The 14048-nt window shown below is 47.5% G+C and overlaps 3 protein-coding genes across 3 annotated transcripts in view; 1 reads left to right on the top strand and 2 right to left on the bottom strand.

Moving 5' to 3' along the window:
- The window catches only part of LOC112141364 (zinc transporter ZIP11), a gene marked incomplete in the record, with an annotated part of 38943 nt that extends 32087 nt beyond the window's left edge, over positions 1–6856 (top strand). The window contains 5 exon segments of the mRNA XM_024264491.1: positions 1149–1319; positions 3242–3311; positions 5002–5100; positions 5168–5326; positions 6448–6856. Coding sequence (XP_024120259.1) covers positions 1149–1319; positions 3242–3311; positions 5002–5100; positions 5168–5326; positions 6448–6526 — 578 coding nt within the window.
- LOC112141365 lies at positions 6708–8817 on the bottom strand. The gene is made up of 4 exons (XM_024264494.2): positions 8639–8817; positions 8282–8555; positions 8049–8171; positions 6708–7373 (listed from the first exon to the last, which is right to left on the bottom strand). The coding sequence occupies exons 1-4, from the start codon at positions 8743–8745 to the stop codon at positions 6912–6914; spliced, it is 966 nt and encodes a 321-aa protein (XP_024120262.1). The 5' UTR covers positions 8746–8817; the 3' UTR covers positions 6708–6911.
- A 2672-nt stretch (positions 8818–11489) lies between these two features.
- LOC112141368 (ankyrin repeat and SOCS box protein 12) lies at positions 11490–13402 on the bottom strand. Its single transcript, XM_024264499.1, has 4 exons — positions 13260–13402; positions 12967–13051; positions 11852–12619; positions 11490–11688 (listed from the first exon to the last, which is right to left on the bottom strand). The coding sequence occupies exons 3-4, from the start codon at positions 12612–12614 to the stop codon at positions 11549–11551; spliced, it is 903 nt and encodes a 300-aa protein (XP_024120267.1). The 5' UTR covers positions 12615–12619; positions 12967–13051; positions 13260–13402; the 3' UTR covers positions 11490–11548.
- Between the last annotated feature and the right edge of the window lie 646 nt (positions 13403–14048).

Here is a 14048-nt window from a genome sequence, read left to right as displayed (position 1 = left end):
AGGAAAATCCCCCAAAAGCAAAGTGTCACCACTCAGTCACACTCTTCCACTCCCAACGTCATCCACACCTCACACCAAGAAGGAGGAAGAGGAAGAGGAGAGATGATAGAGAGATGATGGAGAGATGATAGAGAGATGATGGAGAGATGATGGAGATTAAAAAAAGAATTCGGCGAATATTTTTTAAGTCTTGAGGATTAAAATTAAATAAATGCTTTTTTAACATATTCCAGGCAGCTACAGTTTCTTTTTTAGCGTGAAGTGATATCTGTGTGTGTAGAGGGGGGGGGGTTACCAAAACTGGTCATTCTTGCGATTACGGAGATTACTGGTTAAATTGGTAACAGATCAAAAACCACTCCTTACTCAACAAGAGACAAAATAACCTTCCTGACATTATTTATTCATTATTAGAAATTATTCAAATAACTGCAGATATTTTCTCTCTGTTCTACCGCTGCAGCTGTGTTGCTTTTCTTGCAGTAAATGTTCTCCTATAGTCGCATATGCTTGCAGGAACTTATCAATTTCCGCCACCGGAAGTAGTAAACTCAGATATTTGTCCCCGTTGCCATGGTGAATCGTGCTGTCTTTGCTCCATTGATCAGGGCTTTTTATGGTCGCGACGCTCACACCTGGTTCTGGTTCTGACAACTTCAAGTTGATTGAATCAAACATTTTCAGCTGTTCTGGAACCGAAAACCCTGAGTTTGAGAATTTTGAGTCCAGTGACTCTAAGTTCAGGTTCGAACTCTAAATTTGTTGAACCTGCTTCTTGGAACGGGCCCCTGATCTACAATCACAAACAGGAAGACTCTGACTCCAGACTCACTAGTGCAGTTTTCTCAAACCTTCTTCTCCTCAGCAGTCTCTATAGATGCTGCAGCATCATGTCTGAATCTACAGAGGTCATGTGACTTCCTTCATGTTTGACTCTTCAATCTAGAGTCTTTCAGTTAAAGTTTAGTAGCACAAAGATCTATATAAACACAGATGACCTATTGTATAATATAACAAATACCAAAACCCAGGAGGTTCATGAACTCTTGTGTTCTGATCCAGAAGCTTCAGCAGGAAATTCAAACCTGTGAAGGTTTGGAGTTTGTGATCATCACATTTATTTGTTATTTGTTCCTTTTTTTCTAAAGATAAAATAGAAAACGGAGGAGACGTCCACCAGAGGAGAAGAACGCCTCACTCCGGACCCCCAGATGGTCAGGAAACAGGAAGTAAAGGAGAAGAAGGGGCGGGGCAGACAGGCCACAGGTGGAGGCGGATCCTTCTCCTCATCTTAGCCATAACCATCCACAACATCCCAGGTAAGGGTGGGGGGGGACTCCAGAATCTCAGAACCAGACTCTTATTCTGAAAATCCAGAAAGGGTCATAAAGGCCTGACAGGAGAGGAACTTCCTGGAAGCTCCGCCTACTTTAACAGCTGGAGCAACACAGAACAGCAGAGTAACAAAGTGTCAATCAATCAACCAATCAATCAATCAATCAATCAATCAACCACATGTATTGGACAGCTTCTCCAAACCAAACACAGAAATGAATGAAATGAAGGATCCGGGTTGGTACCGTCAGGAAGAACCTGGAAAGGTTTTGAAAACTGTGATTTCTGGGTCTTTGAAAAGTTCATGAAAATAATAACATTTACTGTAAAATTTAGAAAAACTCATAATAATTTTTGAATTAAAAGAACATCAAAGTAGAAACTGATGAGCTGCAGGTTCTGCTCTCTTGTCCCAGAGCGGTTCCTGCAGTGGTTCTGCACTCAAAGCAGGCTTCCCCAAAAACCAAAAAGCAGGCATGGATCTTTAGAACCGGACCCAGAACCAGCAGTTTGCTTCAGCACCACCAGAGGTCCGTTTGCTGTCTGAATGACGTTGATGCTTTCAGAACCAAACAGACGAGAATCTCTTTGGACTCAGACTTTTTCTGGATCTTCTCCTGATAAACTGATGGACATTCAGTCCCTAACTATAACACTCCCACCTCCATGCCTGGTCTTTCTCCTTGAACGTCTTTGTGGATCCGTGTTCATTCCGGAACCTCCCAGTCGGCGGTGAAGTGTCGTCAGCACGTCCTCCTCAGGATGAAAACGAGTCGGATCTTTCTGTCAGAGTCGTTTTGTTGTGGTGTTGTCATGGTAACCGGAGGATCTGCTCTGAAGAATGTCTTCAGTTTGGTCCGTTCTCTCCTCATGGTGTGAAGCCGTCAGTCTTCTGCTGTCTGACCGTTTGGATCGTCGTCTCTCGCGCTGCTGTTCAGAGTTTATAGATTAGAAGAAGAAAAAAGTTCAAAAACCTTAAAGTTCTGGTTTCTGGTCCATATCAGCAGAACTCTTTCTCTGGGGTGGCCCGGTTCTTCTCTTTTTATTTACTTCAAAGATGTAAATTTACTTCATCTTACCAGCAGTTTCCTGACGGACGTCTCATCGTCTTTTGTTCTCTGAGACGTTGGGAAGTTTTAGTTCCGGTCTAGCTGCCCTGCTTCAGTGCTTGGCTTCATGAGGCTTCATGAGGCTTCATGAGGCTTCATGAGGCCTCGTCGGTTTCAGTGTCTGGTTTCATGAGGCTTCATGAGGCTTCATGAGGCTTCATGAGGCTTCATGAGGCCTCATCGGTTTCAGTGTCTGGTTTCATGAGGCTTCATGAGGCTTCATGAGGCCTCGTCGGTTTCAGTGCTTGGCTTCATGAGGCTTCATGAGGCTTCATGAGGCTTCATGAGGCTTCATGAGGCTTCATGAGGCCTCGTCGGTTTCAGTGTCTGGTTTCATGAGGCTTCATGAAGCTTAGTGGATCTCGTAGATCTCAGTGGTGGTCTGCAGGCTGCGGCCCACAGTCCTCTGTGCAGCTCTGACCCCCCTCTGCAGAGCAGCCGCTGTGCCACACAGTGATGCAGGAGGACAGGACACACCTGCAGAAGGAGCTCAGGTCTGAGCTCCCCATCCCAGCCTCCTCAGGAAACGGAGGCCCTGATGTGCTTCCTGATCAGACAACAGTTCATCAGCAGGAGATGCTGCATTTTTTCCTGCAACCTTTGGATGAGGAGCATGAAAGTGAGGGATGAGACCAGCGGGGGGCTAAGCACCAGCAGAATGAAAACGGTGAAGTGGTGTGACCGCAGCAGCAGAGACGTGAGCGCCATCAGGCGCTGGAACGATCCTGCTGCAGCGTGTCTGTCTGTGTCTCTGCTGTCCGCGGTTTCATCCCCGCTGTGGTTCTTCTCTCCCACAGAGGGCCTGGCGGTCGGCGTGGGGTTCGGAGCCGTCGGAAAGACTTCATCTGCAACCTTTGAGAGTGCCAGGTATGCCTGAACCGTTGGTTCGATTCCTCTCCGTCTGGTCAGCCAGCAGTCGGTTTGAGTTTCTCTGGCAACCACTCTTACCAATCAGGAGAGAGCTTGTTAGAAGGCCACGCCCCTGACACTTAAAAGGGGCTGCACGAAATCTGTCAATCAAATGTTCTGAACATGGGGCCAGCAGGCTCCGCCTCCTTTTACTGAAGATCTGATTGATCAGTTTATGACTTACAGTACATAAAAATATCCTGAAAATTCCAGATTATCATGAAAATGTTAAAAAGGAATCAGATCCAGAATGTTGTTCTGACCAACAGAAGGACGGATACTACAGGTACTTCCTGTTTGGAACATCAGGGGGGCGGGGACACTCAGTCCAGTGCTCAGATACACTCAGTGCTTCAGGCTGAGAGTTTGTAGATTGGACTCTGCAGCCGGATCACTCCCGAACCTGAAGAACTGGTTCTGGTTGACCCTCTGCCTGAAGGACCGGGTCGGGATTGAATCGCCAAATTTTTTTCTGAGCAGGGCTGAATCTGCGTCATGGTGTGTCTCTGAGCAGAACGAATGGACCTCGTTAAGACTGTGATTAGCTGCCCCCCCACCTCTCCAGGAGTGCTGATTACGAATGAGAGGTCCAAACAAACCTTCAAGTACTGAATAATATTAAACCAAGTTTGGCTTCACACTGAAGAAGGACACACCTCCATCCTGTGAGGATTTTAATAACCTCATAAAAGTCTTCATAGGAAACGAAGATGAGACGTTTCATAGCTGAGAATCCAACTTCAGCTTTGGTGGTTACCATGGAAACAGCAGCAGCTTCCTGTAGAGCTGTCCTGCTGCCATCTAGTGGTTGTTGAGTGTCCCTGCAGGAGATAGATAGATAGATAGATAGATAGATAGATAGATAGATAGATAGATAGATAGATGGACAGATACATTATTAATCCCAAGGGAAATTATATGCCAGTCTGTAACTCCAGGTCATTCACACATTTTAAAAAATACATTAAAATAAATAAATAAACAAGTAATAAATATATTTAAAAAGGGGGGGGGGGTTAAAATTAAACAACTAGACCACTAAAAGCACTAAAACACAATAAAAACAGCAGTACAGTCGAGTCCCCTTCAGCAGTGTTACACAGTCTGATTGCAGTGGGTTTGAAGGACCTCCGGTATCTCTCTGTGGAGCAAGAGCTCCTCTGAGCAGAGAACACTGGGTACAGGGGGTGACTGGAGTTCTCCAGGATTTTCTTTAGCTCCACCAGCATCCTCCGCTCCACCACAGACTCCACTGACTCCAGGCTCTGACCCACAACCTTACCTGCCTTCCTGGTAAGGCGGTTTAGTCTTCTCATGTCCTTCCCATTTCCATTCAGTCGCCTGTATCTGCTGTATGGTCATTGTTATTATTTTATTTATTGATGATTGATTTTTTTTAAATTCATTTTTTTTTAATTAATTGATTCATTTAATTAATTATTTCATGTTAAAAATAAAGATATTTGAGAACATCGGAATGTTTTATCAGCGATTTTCTTGTGGAGATCCTGATGCGGCCCAGCCTCACCCAGACTCTGCCTCCAGCGGCCCCCAGCTAAATTGAGTTCGAGACCCCTGCTTTAGATGGTTTCTGGTACCTTTGAGTAGAAAACGGGCCGAGTTGATGAAGCAGAACTTTGTGTTTCAGAAACTTGGCCATCGGTATCGGTATCCAGAACTTCCCAGAAGGCTTAGCGGTGAGCCTCCCTCTCCGGGGATCGGGGGTTTCCACCTGGACGGCGTTTTGGTGGGAAAGCACACACACCTGTCCTCATGAACAGACGGCGAAGGCTCATGTTACCCCTCCTCGCCAGGTACGGACAGCTCAGTGGCATGGTTGAGCCCGTGGCGGGGTTGCTGGGCGCCTTGGCCGTGGTCGTGGCGGAGCCACTTCTGCCGTACGCGCTGGCGTTCGCTGCCGGGGCTATGGTCTACGTAGTCGTCGATGACATCATTCCAGAGGCTCAAGTCAGGTGAGTTAGAGAAACAGGTGTGTGTGGGGGGGGAAGTGGGGGGTTAGAGAGACATCAGACTGCTGAAAAATAAATCACATCCATCATTATCATTTATTTAACCAGATTTTACCAGGAAGTCCACCAGCTCTCATGAAAACATGAAAATGAACCAAATTTAAATCCATCTCAAGAACTCTGTTCAGTCAGGAAGCAGCTCAGGGAGATGTGATCCTGCAGGATCCACTGGATCTCGAATATCTACTGGATCTAGAATATCTAAATCACATGTGTCAAAGTCAAGGCCCGGGGGCCGGATCTGGCCCTCCAGGTGATTCTATCCGGCCCTCCAGATCATTTTATTTTATTGTTATTAATGACCCGATGTTATCTTGTACTTATTTCAAAGTGGTATTATTTTGACAAAATATATTTTGATGGAGAGTAAAATATTGAAAGTTATTTAAGGTTTAAATAAAGCCTTTTTTTAATCCATATTTATGTTTAAAAGTTACGGTTTTAAAATATTAGTCTTGGTGTGTTCAGTAAAGTTTATCTTGTTCGGCCCGCGACATAAGGTGTGTTTTGGATTTTGTCCCCCTGTGTGATTGAGTTTGACCCCCCTGATCTAAATAGTCCAGATGATCTACTGGATCTAGACAATCTACTGGATCCATATGGTTTACAGGATCTAGATGATCCACTGGATCTAGATGATCTACTGGATCTAGACGATCTACATGATCTAAACGATCTACTGGATCAAGATGATCTACCAGATCCATATGATTTACAGGTTCTAGATGATCTACTGGATCTAAACGATCTACTGGATCTAGATGAGTTACTGGATAAATATAATCTACAGGATCTAAATGATCTACAGCAGGGGTAGGGAACCCTGGTCCTCAAGAGCCGCCTTCCTGCATGTTTTCCAACATACCCTGCTCTGGCATGTTCTTATTGGCTGGACACACCTGAACCAGTCCCTACTCATGACTGATTACCTGGTATACTGGAAACATGCAGGAAGGCGGCTCTCGAGGACCATAGTTCCCTACCCCTGATCTACAGGATCTAGAAGGAGAAACATCATTCACACAGAAATTAAAAAGTGATTTCTGTGTGTTTCTGTTTGACAGTGGAAACGGGCGGTTGGCGTCCTGGACCGCCATTCTGGGCTTCATCGTCATGATGTCGCTGGATGTGGGGCTGGGCTGATGTTGCCATGACAACGGCTGATCTTTCAGCATCTTGAGAGCAAACCAAATGAAGTGATTGACGAGTGATTTGAGGGAGCGTGTGGAGCGCGGCGGTCCCATGGCCACGCCTCGTTCTGGCGAGCAGAGACGTTTCCTGTAATACTTGAAATGATTGTTTTAAGGGAATTCAAGGGACTGAAAAATGTTTCTTCTTTTATTAACATCAATCATTATTCATATACATCAATCATATACAGGCCAAACTGAGGAGCTGCATCTTTTTTAACTTTCACTCACTGCTTTTCTGAAAACGTTTGGATATTTATGACATTAAAAATCTTCAAATTGAGTCTCACTTCTTCCATTTCTAGTTTCAAGTTTTTAGTTGCTGATTTGGTGAAACTTCACTTCACGATGACAAAGTTGAGTCGTAGTTGGGCCAGATACGGGATGTTTGCTTGCAGGTCAGAGAAGTAGGTCTTTGCCCAGGCGATCTCGGGTCTCCTGAACAGCGTTTCTATGAACTGGGGGGTTTTTGGACAGTACTTCTCTTTGGCGCTGAAAATCTGGATTTGTCTTTTTCCATATGGACCTTCTCCGTATTCCACGGAACATATTCTGTCCATGTATTGATAGGCCGAAAAGGCGTCTCCGTGGACGGTGGCCACCGTCTGGAGGTAGGCCTTGTACTTCTCCAGCAGTAAGTTCATTTGCTGATGGTAAACAGCGGCTGCCAGAGCGGCCTTGACCCCCGCTGACCTCTCTAGACGGGCCTCGTGGATCAGCATCTGAGTGTGGAAGGCGGCGCCGTTGACCCACTGCTTCAGGAAGCGAGTGCTCATGTGTCCGTCAGCCAGCATGGAGTTCTAGAGCAAAAGACACGCAGATGAGCTGGAGGGACTGCAGGAACACAAGCTGTCTATCATCACCTGTCTATCATCACCTGTCTGTCATCACCTGTCTATCATCACCTGTCTATCATCACCTGTCTGTCATCACCTGTCTATCATTACCTGTTTACATCACCTGTCTATCATCACCTGTCTGTCATCACCTGTCTATCATCACCTGTCTATCATCACCTGTCTGTCATCACCTGTCTATCATTACCTGTTTACATCACCTGTCTATCATCACCTGTCTGTCATCACCTGTCTATCATCACCTGTTTACATCACCTGTCTGTCATCACCTGTCTGTCATCCTCTGTTTACATCACCTGTCTGTCATCACCTGTCTATCATCACCTGTTTACATCACCTTTCTGTCATCACCTGTCTGTCATCCTCTGTTTACATCACCTGTCTGTCATCACCTGTCTGTCATCACCTGTCTGTCATCACCTGTCTATCACCACCTGTTTACATCACCTGTCTGTCATCACCTGTCTCCAGTTATCTCTTAGAAAAATTAATCTAAATTTGAAGCTGATTTGCTTTCTGATCAGCTCGTCGTGTTTCATTTCTCCTCTGAATCCCTGAAGTTTGTCGGCCGTGAATCTTGGGCTCAGGCTCTGAACTCAAAGGTTTCTAAGTTTGCACCTGTAACCGTGTTAGCTGAGTGCTTAGCTCCGCCTCTAGTCGATGGGTGTCGGCCAGCTGAAGCTCTGAGTTCCTCAGGTTGATCTGCAAACGCTTCAGGTACTCGTCCATCAGATCTCGCACCTGCACAGGTGAGAGAAGGTGTGTGAAAGTTTCTTCTAGTTTCAGAACATCTTCGGGGCGGTTCTACAGAACCAGCTTTTCCTGGGTCATCTCTGCCCGGCTCTTCTCACCCCGCTGGCCTTCTCCTCAGCAAACACCCGCCGCAGCATCTGAGCCGTGCCCATGGCGTTCTTGCCCAGTGAGATGCCGATGATCTCCAAGAACATGGAAATGCAGATAGCCAGCGGCCCCAAGGCGTTAGGGATGGGGGTGAGTCCGCCCAGAGTGGCCCCCAGCCTCTCCACCGCGTTTGCCCCGTAGATCAGGTCGCTTCCATGCGTGATGTAGTCTCTGTAGGCTTCCAGCTGTTCCATGGCATTAATCCCAGAGAATCTCTGCAGAGACCTGCATGAGACCCAGACCCTCACACAGGTGAAGATAAACAGAACCGAACAAGGTCCAGTCATCTCTGGACCGGCTGAACTTACGGGTCGATGTTGAAACCTTTCCATTCGGCTGAACTGAAGAGCGCGTTGGCGTACAGGTTCAGTTCCTGCTGCCGCTGCTCTTCAGACAGAGAGATGATGTCGCCCATCTCTGAGGAACCTTCAAGTCACTGAGGAGGCGCAGGAGCTATGACTGCTCTGAGAGGAGGAACTCTGAGGAGGATTAGAAGCTCTGAGAGGAGGAGCAGGTCTGATGACCCGGGTGGGTGGGAGTAAAGTTCACGCTGCAGCAGAGAGGAGCTTTGTTGACATGCAGATAAGAGAGGACACTGACATTAAACAACCCCCCTTTACGGGAAAGAACGGGGAGGTCACATGATCTCCGGGTCGGTCCTCCTGTCATGATGTGAACTTTCCTTGAATCTGTTTTTGTTCTGTTACCTGGAGGTTTAGCACCAGAACTCTGAGGAGTTATATTCTGTACTTGAGAGCATCACAGCGACGGTCGTGAGCGTCAGTGATGGGTGAAGAGGTCATTCCGTGTGACTTTAGTGCAGGAAAAACCAGCCGAATGTTGGAGGCCGTTCTGAAAAACCGCAGAAACCGTCTGACCTCTTAGGTCAGAGGTCAGAGGTTGATCAGGACAGAGAGTTCGGGAGTCTTTCATGAGGTTTTAGAGCAGACACTCTACTCTGTATTTATTCTTCTCTAATCACTATTGTTTTTATTCAATCCATTATCTGTTTTTATCTTTGTTTTGTCTCCTTGTTTTATCATTCTTACATCATTGTTTATTTTTAATGTTTGCATGGATGAGCCGCCAGACATGGAATTTCTCTCTGTAGGGAACAATAAAGAACCTTCTATTACCTGAGACATCCCCACAGCGCCCACCTGGAGCGGGACAGCAAGGCTACTGGATATATACGTATGTATATATTTATGTATATATTAAGGCTGGGAATCAATTAAAAAAATACTTATTGCAAATCTGGACAAAAATATTAGTGGTTAATTGCCTTTTTTTTTTTTTGTTACAGTAGTTTTCAGCCACTGATGATCTACAAATAATCATAATATGAAATCCAATGCAAAACTGTACATTTAGAACATTTATTTTGAATCCTTCTGAACCTAGGATCTAAATGTTCTGGATTTTCAGTGTACAAGACTACCTGCTTGTTTATTTGGTATCATTGTAATCAGCACAACCTGTCCTATGTGACACTGCCTTTATTTAGTCATGTTCCATGTTCTATTCACACATTACACATCAAATCCTGCAAAAACAGAAAATTCCATCTAAAAAATGGGATTCATTTTGCTGCGGCTGGGTGGCTCAGTGGGCTTGGTGAAGGGCAGGAGCCCTGGGTTCGATTCCCAGGGTTGTCCACTGATCCCCACCCAGATTGGGTCCTTAGACCCTTGACGCTGCTGCCTAACTGGGTCCCTGTGCCCCTCAAGTACAGGGTTGTGTCAGGAAGGGCATCCGGCGTAAAAACTCTGCCAAATCACTGATGCCGAACAGTCGGTGCTGTTACGCTGTGGGGACCCGAAAGGGATAAGCTGGAAGTGAAAGAAGATTTTGCTGCGAAAACCCCCAAAATGTTGAACGAGCTGTTCTTTTGGCATAGAATGAAAGTTTTAGTTGGGGTTTTATACAAACAATAAGAATTAAACTTGTCAAATTAATCAACATGTTTTTACCAGCCCCAAAAAGAATTTCTCACTGCTGTCGATTTGACTTTTGCTTTTCTCTCTTACGTTTTCTTTATTGTGTTTGTGAAAAATAAAACCGGTTTTGGGGAGAAGTTTGATCCAGGTGGATTTCAGGTCAGCTCGGCTGGAATCTGCTCTCAGGTGGGGGTGTGTCTGTCCACTCTGAACTGCTCACCTTCCGTGGCGTCGGTGGGCGGGACTTACATGGAGAACCGCAGTTTCCTCACATTTTAGACGATGCTGGTGATCATCACTGTGGAAACTTCACGGCGGTCCCCATCCCAAAACAGAAGAATGGTCCGTTTTCTCCTTGGACAGACAGCTCAGTTTGACTCCGCCCCCATAGCAGGTGTGCTGCTGCATCACAGGCGTCAGATGGATGTTCTTTCTCCTCAGTTTTTATGCTGATCTGACAGTTCGAGGTCGTTGATAAATATGAATGAATTCATGTTTTCTGTGTGGGGGTGGGGGGGGGGGGTTATTGGTACTGTAATGGTAACCCCCCCCCAAGAGGAGAGAGAACCTTAGATCAGCTCAAACACTTTAAATCCACCTAAACCTGTTCTCAGCTGGATTTGACTGGTATGGATTCAGAGGTTTACATCCGTACTGTTTGGTTTCAATTTGTTCTTTTTACTTTATTTAAGTTTAAAGAAAGATCATTTAAACTATTTTAATGGTCACATCTTTACGATTTCTCGATTGTTTCTTTTAATGTTTCTGTAAAAACTTTGGATTGTCTGAACATGACAGTTGTTCTGGTAGACCCGTTCAGTGTTCTGGTAGACCCGTTCAGTGTTCTGGTAGACCCGTTCAGTGTTCTGGTAGACCCGTCTCGGTGTTCTGGTAGACCCGTTCAGTGTTCTGGTAGACCCGTCCGGGTGTTCTGGTAGACCCGTCCCGGTGTTCTGGTAGACCCGTCCCGGTGTTCTGGTAGACCCGTCCAGTGTTCAGGTAGACCCGTCCCGGTGTTCTAGCTACAGGTGTGTGCAGACCCCCCATGGTGCTGCTGAGCATGTTTGACTGAATATTTATTCTTAGTTTGCTCTTTCCTTAAGCTCCGCCCCCCACTGTGAATTGAACAGAATCATTCACAGCTGGTTCCGCCCACAGCGACTCTGCTGGGTGGGTCAACACGGATCAACCACCATTTGACGGATCAGAACAGACTACAGCCCGTTTCCACTCCTTTAATCCCAACAGAACCAGAACCAGGCAGAGCCTGCGGCTCCTCTACAGCTGGGCTTCATGCTGGAGGAAGTTCTGCAGACTGGTGGGCATCTGCAGCAGCTGGATGCTCTGGATCCGGTTGATCTTCTTCAGGTACCGCCGCACGGCCAGCCGGCACTGAGACGTCAGAGCTTTCGGCGTTCCTGAGGAGGAAGGAGAGTTTCAGTCAGGACAGGACGGGTGAGGCCACGCCCCCTCTGTGGTTCTGGTTTCAGGACTGAAAGATTCTGATGAAAGAAGCGCAGACCCATCAAACGTCACAGACTTCTACAGCCCAGTGAAACCAGAACCAGAACCCCTCCACACCTCGCTCCTGCAGCAGCAGCTCCACCGCCTCGTTCTGCTTGGTGGACTTCTCGATGATGAGCGTGGGCAGGTAGACGTTGGCGCCGAAGTCGATCAGCAGCTGCACGTACTCCACGCCGCAGCCGTGCCGCAGACACATCTCCAGCACGGTTTTGGGCTGCTTGCCGGAGCTCCTCAGCTGCACGTCTGCGCAGTTGTAGTCGGGGTCTGCGCCGAACTGCAGCAGCAGCTTGAAGCAGTCCATGTGACCGTACACGGCGGCCAGGTACAGCGGCCCGCTGGACACCCTGGCGCTGCAGGTCCACAGCAACACCTTGGAGCGCGAGTTGACCTCGGCGCCGTGGATCAGCAGCTGCCGCAGGATCTCCACGTCCCCCTCTCGCGCCGCGCTCAGCACTGGCGAGCAGTTGTTGGACGGGTTCCCGTTGGGGTCGGCGCCGGCTCGGAGGAGCGTCAACACGCAGTCCAGGTACTTCCCACGAACGGCGGCGAAGAGCGGCGTCTGCGCCTTCACGTCCACGCAGTCCACCAGCGCGCCGTGGCCCAGCAGCACCTGCAGGCAGCCCAGGTGACCTCGGGACACAGCGGCGTGCAGCGGCGTCGCCGCCACGCCCCAGCCGCCTCTGCAGTTCAGGACCTTCCTGTACACCTCCTGGCACAGCATCTCCTCCAGGAGGCGGGCATCGTTTTGGAGCGCCGCCTGTCGGAGCGCCGAGATTTCCCAGCAGCCCTCCTCCTCCTCACTGCTCCTCAGCTGGATCATAGAACCTGCGAGGAGACGCAGGTCAGCGGCTTTTGATCATGAAGCCAAACGTCCAACTCCAAACCTGGAGTCCAGCATTGTAGAATCAGTCAACAACGACGACAACAACAACAACGACGACAACAACAACAAGACTGTTGAAACTAATGTGATTTTTGATCATTTGTTTGCTTTTCTACTATTTCTACACATTTTAATGTCCCGAGACATTCACTTGTTTGTACTATGATGTTTGTTAATAAAGTTTAAAAAAAAAAAAAAAGGTCAGAGCCGGAGATCTGCTGGAGGAGGCTCAGAAGGAGGACGCAAGGAGGAGAACATCAGCAGGAGGACATCCGGAGGTTCCACTCACCGAGCTGCAGTCATTCCTGATCCAGATCTGTCTCGGTTCTCCGAGGTTCTTCAGAGGAGGAGCAGCAGGAGCAGCAGGAGCCTCCCTGCAGGAGAAAAGGAGATCTCTGAGGTTTCTGCAGCCTCGCGCTCTTCTTCACAACCCCGCCGCGCAGGCGCAGCACGGACATGACAAACCAGTCTCGGTGGACGTTAGTGTCCGTTTACCGAGCCACCGGCGGTCACGTGACCGCTGCACCTGCAGCCCGGTCGACGGAGAACGTTCTGGAAACGCAACGACCGTTCGCGGTTTACCTCCGGTGTCCAGGTGCTCCTCTTCTTCCGTGTTTTCTCCGAGGCTCCGCCCCCTGCCCTTTCCAAAACAACTGACTGTTGTGAGCGCGCAGTGCGCGTGGCCCGCCGCAATCACGCGCAAATAGATTACGTCACTTCCTTGTTGCGCCTTTTTTTTTTTTACTTTATTATTTTCGATTGTTGAGAGTTTTAAATTGCTGCTGGGTGAACGAAAACCCCAATGAATTATTTATGAAAACATAACTTTATTTTCAGAACTTAAGACATGGAACAAAAAGAAACATTCCAGTAACAGGAAGATGTTAATCATAGTTCGTGACACATGACGTAACAATAACAGAACATCCACAGTCTGATGTCTCATTTGTACCAAATATCAGTCATCTCCCAGATTAACTTCACATATGGAGCTATATGACGTCAGCACCAAAGCTTTGATAAATCCGAGCAAACATCCAAACTCCTCTGCTGAACCTGCTGAGCTCGTCTCTCCTTCAGCTGTCTTTGAGAGGTTTGAGCCTGAACTCTGCCTTTTCTCGAAGATGTTGTCAGCCACATGACGGCGTCAGGTTCTCCCAGGACGCTCGTTCTCCTCTTTCTGTTAAGGAGTGAAGGAGGAGGTTTCCTTGTAGGTCCATCTGTTTTGGCTATTATCAATGCTAGCCTGTCTTCTGGTGTAGTACCTCTTCATTTTAAAAACGCTGTGGTTCAGCCCCTGCTTAAGAAACCAAACCTCGACAACACAGTGATGGATAATTTTAGGCCCATCTCAAAACTACCTTTCTTATC

The sequence above is a fragment of the Oryzias melastigma genome, linkage group LG19, assembly GCF_002922805.2.
Source record: "Oryzias melastigma strain HK-1 linkage group LG19, ASM292280v2, whole genome shotgun sequence".
Lineage (NCBI taxonomy): Eukaryota > Metazoa > Chordata > Actinopteri > Beloniformes > Adrianichthyidae > Oryzias > Oryzias melastigma.
Note: the sequence above shows the minus strand (reverse complement) of the source record. Positions and strands in the feature narration are given on the sequence as shown.